Genomic DNA, 17,703 nt, shown 5'->3' with positions numbered 1-17,703 from the left:
CAAATCACTAGCGTGGGTGCATACACATACAAACATCCATCTTACTATAACTACAATAACAATGTAGATGAGAACACACACACACACACACACACACACACACACACACACACACACACACACACACACACACACACACACACACACACACACACACACACACACACACACACACACACACACACACACACACACACACGGGGAGGCTGGGCTGGTCACCTGGATCTACCTCTCTCTTGTGCACTTAACCCCACAGTCTCACACACATGAATGCAAGATGTACACCAACACCCTCTCACGCACAGTCTCCAACGTTTACGGCAGGTATGTGTGTGCATTTGTTTGATAATTGACTTGGCCCATGTCTTACCCATACAGTATTGTTGTTCTCCATTGCGCGCCTGTGTGCCAGAAAGGGGTCTGGATCTCCCTGGATGATCCCAGAGTGGGCCAGCACCCCTTTGGCTCCGTCAGCCAGGTCCAGCAGTTCCCCTGTGGCCACTTCTGCAGCAGAGACGCACGGACCACACAACAGAGGAGTCGCAAGAAATGTGAGGCTCTAGGAAATTAAACCACTTGTTCAGAGGGGACACACCACTCCCTTTGATGCTTTTTGCGTGGCGTTGGAGGTAGCAGAGACAGGGAGAACGGTCATATTCAGAGGATACATCACCCCTCGGGGAGCCTTTGGTGGGCTCTTGTTGTAAACGGCACACCAATTAAAAAGTAAAACGGGCATTAATGGACACAGGCCATTAGGACATTCATTAGGCCGCGGCCCTCCTTATTATGCCGCTAATGTTTAATCAACACGGCCATCTGTTGGCTGTCCCCTAATGATGAGTGTGTCATGGAGCATGCCGGTGACTCATGCATCTGAACACACACCGATGGGTGCTATTGGGACTTCTGTCTAATAGAAGGAATCACAGCAGTTTAATAGGGTGTGGATATAGTGTGTTTGTGTGGGTGCTATATATGTTAATGTGCATCCAGAGAATGCGCCGCTTCGTCAGCTAGATCAGGAAGATCATATCAACGAGACGGTATAGTATAACTACTGAAGCACAACGAAGGTTTACTTCTTAACCATTGGGGTGAGTGTCTGCTCTTCCTAAAAAATAATGGGTATGTGTGCACGCTTGTGCTTGTGACTAGCAGGGCTTAGCAGCGTGACTCAGTGTGTGTGCATGTGTGTGTGTGTGTTACAGGTTCAGGTTTCAGGTCGAAGGAATGCCAAGTCCCTGAAGACACCAATGCCCAGAGCACAGTCTTCTGTGTATTCTGGGGCCAAAAAGCAATACATATGGATGTGCACGAACTGCGGACGAAGGTATCGTGTCTCAAGGATACAGCTGAGTGGTCTCTGACAATGCCAGCCCCATGACACTGATAGTCCACCACAGGAAGCTGGATCCTATCTGACGAGTGAAGGGTGTTCAAACACCGCTATCGGATGCATTTACCCAACTGTCCCCCGATCACGTATTAAAATCACATGAAATGATGGAAGAGAAAAAAAGAACATGGCAATATTTGAATCCCCATTTTGATCCCATTCTAAAGCCTTCCGAGCGCCCTGCCCTTCAACCCGCTGCAGTACCAGGGGTGGTCTGATAAAGAGCCAAGCGTGCTTCTGAGCCGTTTTGCTAGCAGGACGATGCCAGTGCCTGCTCTGTGCTGCCTGATTCCGGACCCAGTGTGTTTGGTCCCCTCACTAGAGATTATCCGGCAGTGTAAACAGTCAAGCACTGCAACCCGGGAAACCACCCCCAAAAAGATCTCCGAGATCATACACTGGCTGAAAGACACTTGGCTGGGGAGAAGGGTAAATATGTTACTAAGCTGCTAGGCTTCAATAACACTCTTTTTCAGACCTGCTTTACCGTTCTAGGCTTGCTCATGCAGGGTCCTTTATTATCAGTCATCACAGAAAATTGGCATTACAGTATACGCTTTGGGATTTAAATCTCTTCTCATGATAATATGCCTTATCTTCTCCATTTAATCCCACCATCCTCCCCGCCCCTATCTAGTCGGTATGACACTAGATAAAGGTTGCTTATCATCTGAACGCAACTGATTCCATCGTTCCCTGGGCAGATATAATGGGGATTATACCGTGGGGATGCCTGGATGCCTTGATGCCTGGATCACTAGCGACCCTCAGGGGAAAGTGCTCACATGTCATCAGCCTGGAATCCGCCTGCTTCCGGCATCCTGTGGAACAGGAACCACGCCAGACGAATGTGCCTCTTTGTTGTTTGTATGTTTTATGACCGCGATAACAAGCCAGTGTTTTATGCTGTCGGCTGCATGACGTTGCACAAATACCTGAAGGTAACTTCCGTGTAAGGGACCCCAGAAATACACCACAGTGTACTTTACGACTGCAACTTGTTTCTATGGAAGGAGGAGGGTCTTTGGAATAGCCATCATCAAGCCAACATCGAGTGTACTAAAGTAGGGCAGCATCGAACATACGGCGGAAAAATTGTTTGTACCCCTTCCACCATCCCCCTAGCCATCCTCTGTCATTACTGGAGGCTGCAGCAGCTGTGGCAGGGTAGTGGACGACGGGAGAGAAGGGGGGATGTGACGATGGGCGAGTGTGCGACAGTGACTCACCTCCTCCCTTCAGACTGGCCAGGCTGGCCAAGCTCTCCGACTGGGAGTTTCCTACGCCCTCCCCGTCCGAGCCAGACTTCACCCTCTTTTCCTTCTCTGGGGGAGGGAGCCATTGGAGAGGGCCGCGGGGGTGATGAGATTGAAAGAGAGGGGGGTAAAAAACGAAAGGGTTTTTAATAACCGCAGCAAGGAATAAACTATAGTTGAAAGTGAAATTTGTTGAGGTGCTTTTGCCGAAGGATAACTGAATGGGTTTACTCTGGAAAACAATGTCACCGTTATATTGAGGAAAAACATGAATTTAAAGCTCTCAATTCAATCAGCAACCAAAGGCAGGCACAGAATGCTCGCAGAAAATTGCAGTGGAACAGTGTACCACTGCAATTTGTTTTTTGTATCAATCAATGTGATATCATAATTCTTCCTGGCATAGGAATAATATACAATATTTTTCTACGTAATGGAAGGTGTTTTGCTTCCCTTTCACGCTCATTGCTGCTTCTGAGTTCCTTATCACTTTCCAAGCAAAAAAATAAAATGTGTGGATGCAGCCATCTTCAATGCCAAAAGCTTTTTTGTATGCGCACAAATGCAATTTGGTTCATTCAAACCCGCACACAACAAAGACACACATTACATTGCCGAGAGTATTAACATTTCTTCACTGAAAGTATATTCTCCAATATTGCCTTATATTAATATCAAAACAGAAACTAAAGCCCAGTTCCCATTCACCGTCCCTTGGCATTGTGCTTTCCCGAAAACAGTTCTTCTGGATCTGATGCTTAACAAAATAACAAACTTGAACAGAACTGCTTTTGTATTACCTGTATAATAATAATAATAATAATAATAATAATAATAACAACAATCATAATAATAATACTTCAATACCCTAATAAACAGCTTCTATTTTTAGTCTTCCCACTCCCAAGGAGAGCTGTGGTAGCTTAGCAATGGCTCTATTATGAAACCCCTGGACACTCTGTTCTCTCCCTGGAGTCCGGCTACCAAACCGCTCGGTCAACAAAAGCGTCAGTTGACAGCCAATGGTGTGACTTACCCACCCACACTGCCTGTACAATGGCAGCTCTTGTCTACAGATATGTTCCAGACACGTGCAGAGTAAACCTGGTCTAGGGGGATAGGGGGCGGGATCTAGCCTGACGAGCTGGGGGGGGGGGGACAGGGGGTGGATGCTTTTGCAGGTATGATCTCCTCGACACTGAAAGGCGCTCCTTTCTTCCCCCCCTCTGGGGTCTCCTAACTCATGTCAAGTAGAATCAGAGCTGCTTCCCCTCACCTGCTCTCTTCTTCCTGCTCTCCAGCACAAGAGAACACTACGAGTTCTTTTTGAGTGATATATACTTGCCCTAGACAGACTCCCAGGCTCACAACCGCTCCCCCCCCCCCCCCCCCCCCCCCACACACACACACACCTACACCCAAACAACACAGTCAATATTACGTTGAACCCTGCTAACATAGAGCCTTGTTCAAAGAAAATATGATGTTCCCAGGCTTAGCTGTGTGAAGAGATAAAGGCTATGGAAAGGTGGGTAGAGAGGAAAGTAGAAGGCAACGGCGGGGGGGAACGCCGGGACAAAGGTGATTGAAGCAGAGCGGGGGGAGGGAAGCAGGGAAGGCTCTACAATTTTCCGTGCTTTGATATCCAACTCAAAAGGCAATAAAGCAGAAAGCCGATACAATGCAAAAGGCTCAAATGATCAAAGTTCCCAAAAGGGGCTCTTTGCGCAAAAAAATATATCTGGGGCTAATAAAATGGGGATGGATGTGGAGAATATTCGCATTTCTTGGTCCTTGCATCTGTGTGTGTATCTGAATAAATATGCCTGCCATTCGTCACTTTCTAACCAAGACAGGATCATTGACACTGGGGGCTGTCAGAGAATGGGTGCTTTCTTGTGTATAAGCTCACACACACACACACACACACACACACACACACACACACACACACACACACACACACACACACACACACACACACACACACACACACACACACACACACACTTTCCTTTCCCTCATTCGCTCTCCCTCCCCCTTCTCTTCTCCATGCTCTCCTGCCCATGGCCACCTCTGGTTCCCATCCCCCCCGTCTCCATCTCGAACCCCCACCCCACACGCCTCCATCACGGGCATGCAATACACACGGCTGGAGGAGGGGCTCCCCGAGTGGGGGTAGGGTGGTTGGAGGGGTTTGTACATTCAAGAGCAACACGAAACCGCCGCTGAACAGGGGGAATTTTAAGGTGATGCAAACAATAACCACGGCAGCAGAAGCAGCAAAGGTCTGCATGCCACAACGGCCACAGGACACGCACATGCAAACACTTGTAACACAGAGGCAGGTTTATTATGCAGGGAACCACCTGGAGATAAAGGTAAAGTCTCCCTCTGCCACATCCCATGACCGGAGGTGCCTTCATTAACATGCGAGCCACACAAGCAGGCGTGAATAACATGCGTTTCCTGCTGAGTAGAAGGAGAAGGAAAGACCGAGAGAAAAAAGGAGAAGCTCGGACGCGGTCATCCTTTTAGCAATTCTAATGTGTTGCGTTAGCTTCACATCGAGGTTGAGGAACAAAAGCTGGGCTCACGGGGCGCAGGCGGTCAATGAGGTACTAACGCTTTGCACCCGACTGAACCCCCGTCCTCCTAACACACAGCCCTCCAGCCGCGCCCTGCCGTGAGGGGTGGCTCACCTGCCCTCCCCTGGGGACACCCAGATGATGCCTTTGAACACGATGAAGGCACAGCGTTCACCCAGGCTATGCCTCACCCACCGCCTGGACGGGGCTGTTGCTACGGGGTTAACTACCCTGATCCACGTGGACATGCTTTTGTCGACTTTGTTTTGTCGGTTTCTTCCCCTTTTGTATCTCTCTCTCTCCCTCTCTCCCTCTCTCCCTCTCATTGGTTAATGTGCATGCAGAATATTCACTCGCTTGTCGCGTACATCAGGGAGATTGAATCAACAAGTCTTTATAATAGAACTGTAGAGCTCCTTAAGCAGAAGGTTGTCGTTTTCATTCTTTGTCCTCAGGTGACCTGTTTCCCCCCCTGCCCGCAGCAGATAAGCCGTTGAAAAATGACTGCAGAAGCAGAATCCTCTGGCAGGCATTTACCTCGTCGTCTATCGTGATGCATCGTGACGCCCCTCCCGCCCCCCCGGGACAAGGGCATCAGAGGGTCATCTGATGGACCCATTTCCAGCCTAATGCCAGTGGGAGAAGGGGGGTTGTGGGGGAATTTTTTGTGGTAACGGGGGGGGGGGGGGGCGCAGGGAGGAGGATCTATAGAGCGAATGTCTGCCCTTCCTTACTCAGCCAGGACTATGTGTGTGGCAGGCTGGGCATGGCAGCAAGAGAGGTAGGAAGGCAAAGAGAAAGGGAGAGGAAGAGACAGATACCGAGAGAAGAGACAGAGACCGGGAGAAATAGAAACTGAAAGAGATAGAGACAGAGAGCGAGACAGAACAGTGAAAGGAGAGCAAGAGAAAGGGAAAGAGAGAGCAGTGAAAGGAGAGAAAGGTAAAGAGACGGAGACAGAACAGTGGAAGGAGAGCAGCCGATAATCACGCCTCCGGCATTGCTCTGGATGCGGTTGGGAGGGGGCTAGAGGGAGTGGTAGGGGAGTGGGGCGTGGGGGTCAAGGCTATGTCAATGGACACACACAGGAATTCACTGTTTGTCGCCGAGGATTGATAAAGAAAACATTACACATTGTGAGCGAGAGAGAGGGGCTCATTGTTTGGCCACTAAATGCTACAATTGTCAGAAAGAATAAATCAGGAGACATGAAACAACAGTGGCTCTGTAGAGGGAGTTAAAGGGTTAAAGAAATGCAAAGCCTCGCAGGAGAAAATAGAATGACAGGGAGAAACAGAGAGCAAGAGCGAGAGAGAGAGAGAGAGAGAGAGACCGAGAGAGAGTGAGAGAGTGAGAGTGAGAGAGGGTGGAGCTGGGGTTTGAAGAAAACAAGGGATAGAAATGGTTATGCTCAGCGAGCTCCAGATATCGGTAGCTTTTCTCATGTCCTCGCAGTGGGGGGGGGGGGGGGGGGTATGCAACAGTGCGTACCTTCCTTGGCAGCCTGCCAGAACTCAAACGCCACCCGGAAAGCCTGGGCCACTGTGAGCGTCACCGCCTGAGCCTGGTAGAGAGGGGGGTGGAGAGAGTGCGGAGGGGGGAGAAAATGAATCACAAATGCAAGATATGCACGAACAACCAAAACAAACAGGAGGAGGCGGCGCGGCCGACTGGGAGGACACGGTGTCGTCTCCAGGGCAAGCTGCTGTTTGTGTTGATGGGAGGATACGGGGCCTTTAGGTCAGTACAAAACAACCACGGAGGGGGAGAAGGAAGGAGAGGGAGTGGCCAACCCCTGGGGAAAGACAACAGAGAGACACACACAGAGACAGAGAGAGAGACACACAGAGAGAGACACACAGAGAGAGAGAGAGAGAGACACACACAGAGACAGAGAGAGACAGAGACAGAGACAGAGACAGAGACAGAGACAGAGAGAGACAGAGAGAGGAATGTAGAAGAGGGAACAGGGCTTCGCCCTCTCTCCTCCTCCTCGCTCATTCTGGCACTCTGCTTGGGTCAGGCTGAAAGCTCATGCATACCATACAGTGTGAACAACTTGCCGATGCTAAATATTATGAGACACTCAGATATAATGGGACACTGTTTATCTCCTCATTGGTAATTGCTTCAACTCTGCACCGCTAGAGTCACAGGACTACATGGGCAGCAAGCTATAAACACAGTTTTGCAGAGTAAGTTAAGTGAGATTAAGTGCTGACATGTAGTCAAGCGTGCATGCTGGGACTTTACAGGGGTGAGCAATAAGTCAGTGAGGAAATGCCCCACTGAGTGGCTCTATTTATTCAGTCCAGTAATACACGCAGAGCCCAACACGCAAACATGTATTCACGTACCACTTTCCTCTTTGTGCAGAGGTAGGCATGACACTGTAGCGTCTCGTTCTGTTGGCTCTGGACGATGTAGGCGAACACTTTGTCGTGCATCTTGTCTGCTGTGCAGTATGATATTCTGAGAAAGAGGAACAACCATGACTGAACATGTTAAAACGTGAAGAGAAAGTCACAGAGCAAGCACAGCCGATCGTTGACTTTAATGTCATCTAATCCCTTTAAGACTTTGAATGCTTTTCCGATCTGAATTGAACTGATTTTAATGACAATGCTCATTAAAATAAAAAAAAATCACAATGCTCAGTAACATCTGCCCTTCAAATCTTGTTCAAAGGCACGCACTCAAACATAACTCTAGCAGTGTTTAGGTAGAAAGTTAGGAACACAATGATGGATTTGATGGTGTATGGAAGAGAAAGCGTTTGAGGTTATTTGGCCTTGTTTCACCCCCTCATCACAGTTTAATAGATATGTTTTCATTAGGGAAGCTCTCGTGTTTATTGTAGTGGTAAAAATATCGACTCCTTCGTCAAATCATCGCATCGTTTGCCTCGTAAATGTTCACATTTCGAAGGGAGAAGGTCGTTGTCGGCCAATCAAATGTGCCCCGAGACGTCTCCCCAACACACACACACACACACACACACACACACACACACACACACACACACACACACACACACACACACACACACACACACACACACACACACACACACACACACACACACACACACACACACACACAAGCAAAACACGGCAAGATGTCACCCCATTGGGACGCCCCCTGGCTCTTGCTTCATTTGTCTGCCCAGAGTGAGAGGGGAATGACCATCTGCCCTCTTCTTGTGCTCCTTTATGCCGTCCTGCAAAGCGGCGGACCTGGCATCGTCACATCCCCCAGAAGGTCAGGCGCTCGTCTAACACGCCCTGGTCCCCAGATGATGACCAGATAAAGAGCGGGAGGGACGGCTAAATGTTCAGCGATGTGTTTGGCGCCCCGGGGCTGTGGGCCGCGGGCCACGAGGCCTGGCAGCGCTGGCGTGATTTACGACAGATGTTGGACATGGGGAGCATCGGTAGGATTGGATGTCCAGGCGGGAAGCGCTCCGGGAGCTAGTGGCGGTCAAGGGGGGCCTGCGCCTTGTCTCTCTTCACACTGTCCTGGAGTAAGCTTGGCTCACCTCAACCGGCCTTTTAATGGAATTCAAAGTGATCTTCTCAAGCGGAGAAAATCCATTCCCAAGGGGTGATGACACTCTATGTACGTGTGGTGAATTCCCTTTTCAGTATGTACTCAGTAGCTAAACTAAACAGAAGACGTACAACAGCGACACATCAGGCTAGCGTCATGGTCATTAAGCTTCTAATTAACTCTAATCTCGTCTATTTTGGGTAACAAAGTATAACTGGTTTCATCCCTTTGAAAGAATCGTTTAGCAATGAAAGTGAGAAAAGTGAGAAGAAATACAAAATGTTTTTTACCTCATTAACCTTGGCTATTAATTGATTTCCTAAATGAAAAACAACTAAGCATAATGGGATACAAAAACAAGATGAGCTTAGGAACACCAGTGTAATGAAACCCCCTGGATGGTGCTGGAAAGAATACTTCAGCAGCTCAGCTGACTAACTTTCAAATCAATATATTGGCAACCATGGGCATTAATTGCTGTCTCGCTTGAATGAGTTTCGTCAAAGATGAGTAATGTGAGCCAGGCAATGTAAAGTGTGTTAGTTCAGTCGCTTCAGGCCACGAGAGGTTAGAACATCCTGAGCACACAAGCTGTGGCAGGTTACGTTTGCTTTGGGATCCGCTGGAAGAAGCTTTGTGGTTGGTAGTAGGTATACGTGTGGGTTTGTATATGTGTGCGTGTTTTTTTGTGCGTGTATCCTAGTGTCTTTGTGTGTGCTTGAGCATATGTGTGTGTGTGTGCATAGTGTATTTCTGTGCATGCACGTGTGCGTTTTTGTGCGTTTATATTTTCATGTGCGCTTACGTGCGTGTGTTTGTGTATGTGTGTGCGTCTGTGTGTGTGTGTTTTTGTGTGTGCGTTTGTGTGTACAAAATCACACCTGGGGAGACAAACGTTGACAAGCGTTGACAAACAGCTATTACAGAGCAGATGATGGAGGAGATGTGATGTCTTTAGACACTCCCTGGCGGACACGGACTCATACACTTAAGCTTGCACGAAAGGAACACACCCACACAATCCTTCCCACAAGGTTGGACCACAGCCCTCCACACCCTTCTGGTGTGTATGCATGAACCATTTTTTTTACTATGGGATATAATAACAGACCGAGGCAGCCTGGCGACCTACCACAGGCTCAGCAGCCTCACACAAACCCAATGTGTTTCAGATCAGTTGCGGTCGTCCAAGAGATTGACGAAAATAGACAGTTATATCGAGGTACAGGGAGAGAGAGCGAGAGAGACTGACCTGTATATGGATATGTTTTCGATCAGCTGGGTTGAGGCACTGTCATATAGGATGATTCCCCGCGGGGAGACTTTGAGTGTGACTTTCTGGAGTTTCTTCCCACTCGCTTTTGCCTGTAAGTCAGTGGGAGGAGAACGAGGAGACACAGGAATAAGGGGCAGGGGGAGAGAAAGAGGAGAGGATGCAGGAGAGAGACAGGGACAAACAATCAATGAATGAGTAACATTTTTTAAAGCAATCACTCCAGCTTAATGAACCACACAGAAGCATTAAATTAATGCAAATTACAAACCAGACCATTTCATTTTCTACTAATTAAAAAGACCATGCAAATAAAGAAATGAAAAGGTGCCAAAGCATACTGCGATCAATCGATAATCAAACCCGGGGTGTAAACAATCAAACTGTCCACGCCCCTTCAACAATCAAAGGGCCACGATCAAACCATCATCAAACACAGGGTTTAAACCCTGAAACCCCCACATCATTGGACCAATCACAGAATAGGCTATGAAGTTTTTTGGAACCGGAAGAAACTTTTGTGAGGCTCACTGCTCACCATATAAAAGAATATGCAAAACCAATGTATCCATAGCTACTTAAAAGCAGAGCTAAACACATGAACACACACACACACACACACACACACACACACACACACACACACACACACACACACACACACACACACACACACACACACACACACACACACACACACACACACACACACACACACAGCTACAGAAAACCTCAGAGAAGTAGGAAAACATGTGACATTTAAATTAGTTTCTCCTCAATCAAACCACCTGAAATTCTTATTTTAAATCATTTAAATTATAAATGAATCTATAAGCATTAAAAGTTTTAGTTTTGAGGAAAGTTCTATGCAGCCAGAATTGGCAGACAATATAGGATCAAAGTGCTATATCAGATATATCATGAGGCATAAAGAATTCATAACCAGTCTTAAAACTGTGCATTTCTGTCCATAGTTATTTCTGTCTCAATAATTAAAACTACGTTCATGGTGGTTTTTCCAAACATATCAGTTGGCTCATTGGAATGGATTGAAGTTTGTTGAAAAACCAACACCAACCATCATCCAATTCATGACGGTTCAATCCATGATCCATCTTTATTTTAAATTGGTTTTGCATCGGTGTGTGTATATATATGTGTGTGTGTGCGTGTGTTTCGGGGGGGGAGGGCAGGGGTGCCTGCCTGCTGTCTGCCCTGAATGATGCATTTCTACAGCACACACAGCATGGAGGATTGAAATAGAAATATCATCCCTTTTCTCCATCCCCGATGGACGGACATGCTGGGCCAGCCGTCCAGATAAGTCCCAATCGGAGTGGCTCCGGTCTCCACATCACGGCGGCCGCCTCCCATATTAGAATGCAGCCTCTAACTCGACTAGCCTTATGGCTGTCACATCTAATGAAAGCCACCCCCCATGATCGAATGAAAAATAAACAAATCACCCAATGATAAATGAGCAATATCATCCAATCATTGTCCAGTCTTGAGCTCTGTGCGATTGAGTGACGGGGTTATGAAAGGACCCCGTCTGGTGCACAGACACGGCCGACGCGGCGCGGCGCCTCTCACCGTCGCCACGATGCGCTTGACGGCGGAGGCCGACAGCTCCTCCCCCTTGGGCTGCTCCACCATGGTGACCCCCAGGTACTTGAGCTGGAACACCATGCCCTCCAGAAGGGTCTCCCTCGTGTCCGTCCAGTTCTCTGGAAGCTCTGTGGGGAGGGGGGGAGAGAGAGAGAGAGAGAGAGAGAGAGAGAGAGAGAGAGAATGGGTTAAAATGATCATTATCCCCTGATAGGAGACCATTATGATTGAGGGGTTTGAATTATATATTTTTTACAATATTAGATCAATAAATACATTCCAGCTTCTTTGGAAGAGAGGCGAGTGTCTGGTGTTGTTGTCACCTTATGCCTCCTGTTACCAAGTTTAGGCTGAGAATTGAATGGAGATTAAGTATTGTAGGGCTCTCTCCTAGCCTCAGGGGAACAGGCTCACAGACTCAGGTTCCCATTTTGCCACACTTGTTTATAGAAAATATGTTATCCTGCCATTGTCCCAATGTTTCAATGGGCAACCATTTTCTTTCCATGTTTTACTGTTATTTCATGGGAACAAATTCCGATTGCCCTTCTATTGCCCGTTTTCTTTTTTATGAAGAGGAGCCCATTATTGCATTCATTTCATTGAGATATGCTTACATTATTCTTGCAATGGATGTTGGTTATTTATGAGGTCAGTGTCCCAATAACACACAAGCACAGCAATAACCCGGGGTCTCATAAATAAAATAGTATCAGGCTACTGTATAGTAAAACAACATTGTGATACAACTTAAACAGCAGCCTTCTTGCATCAGAAATGCAATGCATTTCCAAGTTAAACTTTATATTAGGGTTTGACTTCACCTCAGAGGAATGAAGCTGATTAATCTTTCAACATTTGATTATGGCAATAACAAGAGCATGCCTGCAGCTTGAGACATGTAACAAACACAACCTTTCTTACAATCCATAATTAAACTATAGCCTGGGGTATTGTCCTTCCAAGAGTCAATACTATGAAATATTATGCTCCAATCCCAACCTATAATGCACCCCACCTATTATAGTACTATACTATTATAACCATATAATTATAACCATTTGAGTACATGCTTGACCCACAATCAGATCCCATTTGGACTGTGAAACTATGAGGCATTGTCTGACATTTGCGTTGCTTTCCTCTTTACATTATTGATGGGGCTATTATGATGGAGTCCTATTTGTATAAGACTAGAATGTTTTGCACTGAAGCTGGAAGTTAACATAGCGGGCAGCAGTCACGTTAACCCAAGTGTAGACTGAAGAATCATGTGCTACAGAAAGAAATCGGCTGGTGCTGGGGGGGGTAGGTGAACCAACAACAAAAACAATCACACACACTCCTAATCAACACAAGTTGGACTGATGGGAGATTCAGACTGAAACACATAAGCTAACAATGGAACACACACACACACACACACACACACACACACACACACACACACACACACACACACACACACACACACACACACACACACACACACACACACACACACACACACACACACACACACACACACACACGTAACTAAACACTTTAAAAAGGACAAGACTGTCTTAATGCTTTGTTTTTTCTACTGATAAAATCGATATAAAACAACCTGCCATCAAGAATCGACTGTTAAGCAAGTACTATGAAAGTTAAACAAAGATCACATAACCACATTTTGTAACGTGGTTGTTCCATCAATAATTGCCCAAGTAATTATATCAAGACATTTTTACTCAAAAATGACTGTAAAACGCTGACTGTAGGTTTGCTTCCTCAGAAACCACTCAGCCTCTATGTGAACAACCCATGAAAAGGTTTATGTTGAGCGCTAGAGAGTGAGACCAGAGGAGATCCATATGTCAGTTTAAAGGGCCCACCGTGTCTTAACCACCAACGCTCCATCGCTGGGTGGTCTCACTGGGGCTGACGTAGGGGTAAGCTCTCCTAGGGAGCTGTGGTGCAGACTGTTACTGGTGGGTGCTTTGCACTGCCTTCATGGCTCCGTTGTAAATGGAGGTTAACGCAAAAGGCCCTGTAGTCTGCCTCCTTTAATAACATGTCGTACACTGTGTTTTCAGAAGATTTCAGGTTGCGCCATTGTTAAAATAGTCATTTGGGCTTTTTAAGCGTTCTTTGGCCTTGTGCATCTTCCCCAAGGTTTTTCCCCAGAGTGTTGGTCCATGAAAGTGTTGCCTATTCTGAATGTTATTGTTGCTTGTGTGTTCGGATGGCATTTCAATAAGATTGATATCTTTAAGGTGTGTCAAGGCTAGTCTATTTTGCTAGTAGGCCATCAGCCAGGCTTCACAATATGTCAAAGAAGACTGCACAAAGGCTCTTTGCTACTGAAGATTGATTACTTTTAGTCAATCAATGTGCAAGCCATTTGAAGACACTTTATTGTAAATGAAAGTGTTTCTTCTCAGCTTCACAGGCCATTTTCATTGCATTAGAATTTTACAAAGTCAAGTACAAAGTCACGTCTATTGTATTCAATTCTCATCTATGAGAATGCAATGCTTTGCCTCTTTTGATATTCGCCCTTATTAGACAGCAGCCTCCAAGCCTGGCATTGGCAGACGAATTGCATACTGTAATTAGTCTGGAACCTCTGTGTTCATTTTAGACTTCCAAAGGGCGTCACAAACAGGCACAGACCAAAATGCCTCTTCAATTGGACTGGCCTGCAACAAATCATAGCAAGAAAACGTGCCGTAGCACTGAGCTACGAATAAACACATTTATTCTCAACAAAAGCTTTAAGTGCAATCGTCTGTTTTATCTGAAAATATACCGTCCAGTTTGTTTAATAGCTTCTCGATAGTGTAATCAACAGACCGTTGTACAGCAGCGGCAGCAATCTCTATTGTTGTTGAAAATGCATCTAAGGGTCGCCTGCCCAGTCATGGGATTTATCCTGCCTCATGTTAGATAAACGCCGGTTCTAAGTGGTTGGGCCTACCTTCAAAACAAATTAAACATGAGATTGTGGGATTTGTCTGGTTCCCAGGCTCACATAATCACAATTTAAGAATAATTTTAAAAAGCAACCGTACCATATCATGAGTCTGCACAACCCGAGGATGGAGACGCCATTCAAGGGTCGCAATACAAGCATTCCCTTCCCTCCCCCATTCACACATGGCAATAATATCTGAATGACAGCAAGAACATGGTTTTAATATCTGAATGACAGCAACAACTTGGTTTTAAATTTTCAAAATATAGCAATCCTAACAGAACCCCAGGGAAAACAATGTAGATTTTTATAATTGACCGCACGTGACTGGGCTCAAGGACTTTGCGACATGTGTTGGTAAATAAAGAGAAAAGAAAAACCTGAGTAGACCTATGACTTGATCCCTATAGTGTCATTAGCGCAAAGCTAAGTAGCTCACCCTCACTGTAATGTGATCTACTGCCAGCAGCATCATCGTTACACGCCAATCCCGTCCTCTTTCGATGAGCGAATAAAAGTCCCCCATGATGAGGTACAGCCACTTAGTACATACAGAGAGTAGTAATGGGAGCATAATGGAGACTAACGTTGGGCCCTTACACTGATGTAAGTATGGCAAGTATGCCACATTGAAGTTAATATATAGATCTGCCTAGACTATATCACAAACCAAACCAATAACAACCTTCCCAAGAAACCGATTAGAAATAACTGAACCCTTCCATCGACCCATAGCTGCTGCCCATACAGTGATGTAACGAGCAACAGCAATCTTTGTTTTATGAAAGCCAACACTCGAAGTTCAAAGAAGAACTCATGAGCCAGAGCTATTTTTAGACTAGCCCGTGGACCCGGAGTGCTGCTTTGTATGGGGGAGAAGATCCATATTGGTCCCATTTACATTTTACATCCCCCTGCGTACACGTACACACACACACACACACACACACACACACACACACACACACACACACACACACACACACACACACACACACACACACACACACACACACACACACACACACACACACACACACACACACACACACACACACACACACACACACACGATTAGAGAGGACTTCAAAGGCTCCTATCATGGCTGCCTATGGGCTGCCTCTGCTTGGTCAGTAATATCCAGCAACACAGCTGGCCAGAAATGCGCTAGCATGGAGGGGCTTTGTGGTCTAGGACCACAGGAAGGGGAAAAGCAGGGGGAGTGGTTTGGCTTCACGTTCACCCACATCAGTAGGTGCGAGGGATCGGGCTGCTGAATAGGTGTGCTTGGTTTTCAAAGGGTAGCACGATAATGAGCCAGCCGTGGCCCTTCCTTTGTTCTAGCCGCCACAGTGTCGGTTCTTCCAAGACGAGGGACCTTCACCTCTGACCCCCTGGGACCCCATTAGCACTGGCCCAGCTCGGGCTGCTAGACAGACACACGCATGCTTACAGCAGTGGGGGGTTCATAGGAGTATCTCGGCAACCGAATCTTCATAACTGCTATTTTGTTAAGATTGTATTTCTGGAGAAGGATAAGAAAAACTGCTAATCACCAGAGCACATATGATTGTATCTTTCTTCATAGATAATTCCTTACATACGTAGATTGAACTGGGACATGTGAGATCATTTCTTCCGAACATTTTGTCTGCATTCTATTCTTTTGATACGGACAAGAAAAGACACACTGGAGATCACATTTGTTTTACTACAGAGCGCACATGTATCCAAGTAATCTTATCTTATTGTTGTTTTTTAAATGATTGCAATGGATCTTAGTTCAATTCTAGCACTTTGCCAGGCCTGTTCAAGAGGTAATGCAACACCCATCACCTATATCATTAGCTGCCTAGATGGAGGAAGACAATGCCACCACAAGAAGACATAGTACAGTAAGGCCATATATCGGACCGCTGACAGGAAGGCCACTCTACTACTTATGATGCAAAGTGTGCCAATCTTCTACGATGTCTACTGACAGTCAGACTCGCTCCGGCACGTCACAGACGAGGCCGGGGCAGGAGGCGAGGAACAAAAGGGATGTGATTATCTTAAGTCAGGCCTACAACATCTAGAATCAATGTCTCAGCAGCATCTTTGTCCACAGAGTGACAATACACAAAATCTTATCATCCGAAATATTGAGCAATTTTGCACAGTCACAACAAGTGTTACCACACGCTACGGATGAGAAATAGTGCAAAGATATCTGCACCCAAAAGAATGCACCCAGTAAATGAAAGGCCAAGGGCATCGCTCACAAAGGGCCCATTTTAACCTGTTCTTGAACCACTGGAACCTATTCTCAATAAATGGAGAGGGAGCAGTGTTGAGGAAAGATCCCTCAGCTTTTTTTGACCTCAACAATGTCGTCATCTGTCTTTCTGATCCGAGAGAAGGTCATTATAAGTATATATAAAACGCTCTGGATTACACAGTTATTCAAGGTTTGCAATGAAGTACTCAATTAAACAATATATTTGAGTCCGAAATAGCTCAGAAGGAGCGTAACGAATGTGTTTATACAATAGAAAGATTATGATCACTAGACAACACACACTACTTTTAATACAATGAATGGTTTGGCTGAAGGAAATAAAAGTACTGGATAGTTTACAATGCCTCACAAAGTGTATTAATCTCCAACACGACAGAGGAAAACAAGGAGTTCCCCTGTACTTTTAGCGTCAAAGAAACTGAAAAGCAGAGTAAGCTTCAAAGCCCTGCCACTTTAGCTGTAAAGCATTTCCTTGGAAACCACAACAGGTGTTATTCCTACAATGTCACAGAGTCTCAATAGACCAGTCTTACAACCCCCCCCCCCCACATCTGGGAGAAGCAGAGAGGAGGTAACTGCATCTGAAAGTATTATCCCCCATCACAACACAGTTTTGCAAGTGCTTTTACATTTCGCTTACGGTATTTCCCTTCAGGGATTATAAAGTGTTATTTTGTGTTAAGTTGAGAGAGAAAACTTTCTGAAAGACGAAGAAAAACTGTGAATCACCAGAGAATATATAATTGTATCTTTCTCTGTAGATAATTCCTTACATAGGATTTAATGACAG

General features: G+C 46.1%; 1 protein-coding gene across 1 annotated transcript in view; it reads right to left on the bottom strand.

Annotated features, from left to right (window-relative positions):
- The window catches only part of ldlrap1b (low density lipoprotein receptor adaptor protein 1b), a 31,025-nt gene that overhangs the window by 4,803 nt on the left and 8,519 nt on the right, over positions 1 to 17,703 (bottom strand). Inside the window, exons 2-7 of the mRNA XM_056590292.1 lie at positions 11,659 to 11,801; positions 10,045 to 10,157; positions 7,601 to 7,715; positions 6,735 to 6,807; positions 2,629 to 2,724; positions 371 to 504 (exon numbers count right to left, since the gene is read on the bottom strand). Of these exons, the coding sequence (XP_056446267.1) occupies positions 371 to 504; positions 2,629 to 2,724; positions 6,735 to 6,807; positions 7,601 to 7,715; positions 10,045 to 10,157; positions 11,659 to 11,801 (674 nt within the window). The remainder of the gene's footprint in view (positions 1 to 370; positions 505 to 2,628; positions 2,725 to 6,734; positions 6,808 to 7,600; positions 7,716 to 10,044; positions 10,158 to 11,658; positions 11,802 to 17,703) is intronic.

The sequence above is a fragment of the Gadus chalcogrammus genome, chromosome 5 (assembly GCF_026213295.1).
Source record: "Gadus chalcogrammus isolate NIFS_2021 chromosome 5, NIFS_Gcha_1.0, whole genome shotgun sequence".
In the NCBI taxonomy this organism is placed as follows: Eukaryota; Metazoa; Chordata; class Actinopteri; order Gadiformes; family Gadidae; genus Gadus; species Gadus chalcogrammus.
The sequence above is the reverse complement of the archived record's forward strand: the minus strand, read 5'-3'. Positions and strand labels throughout refer to the sequence as shown.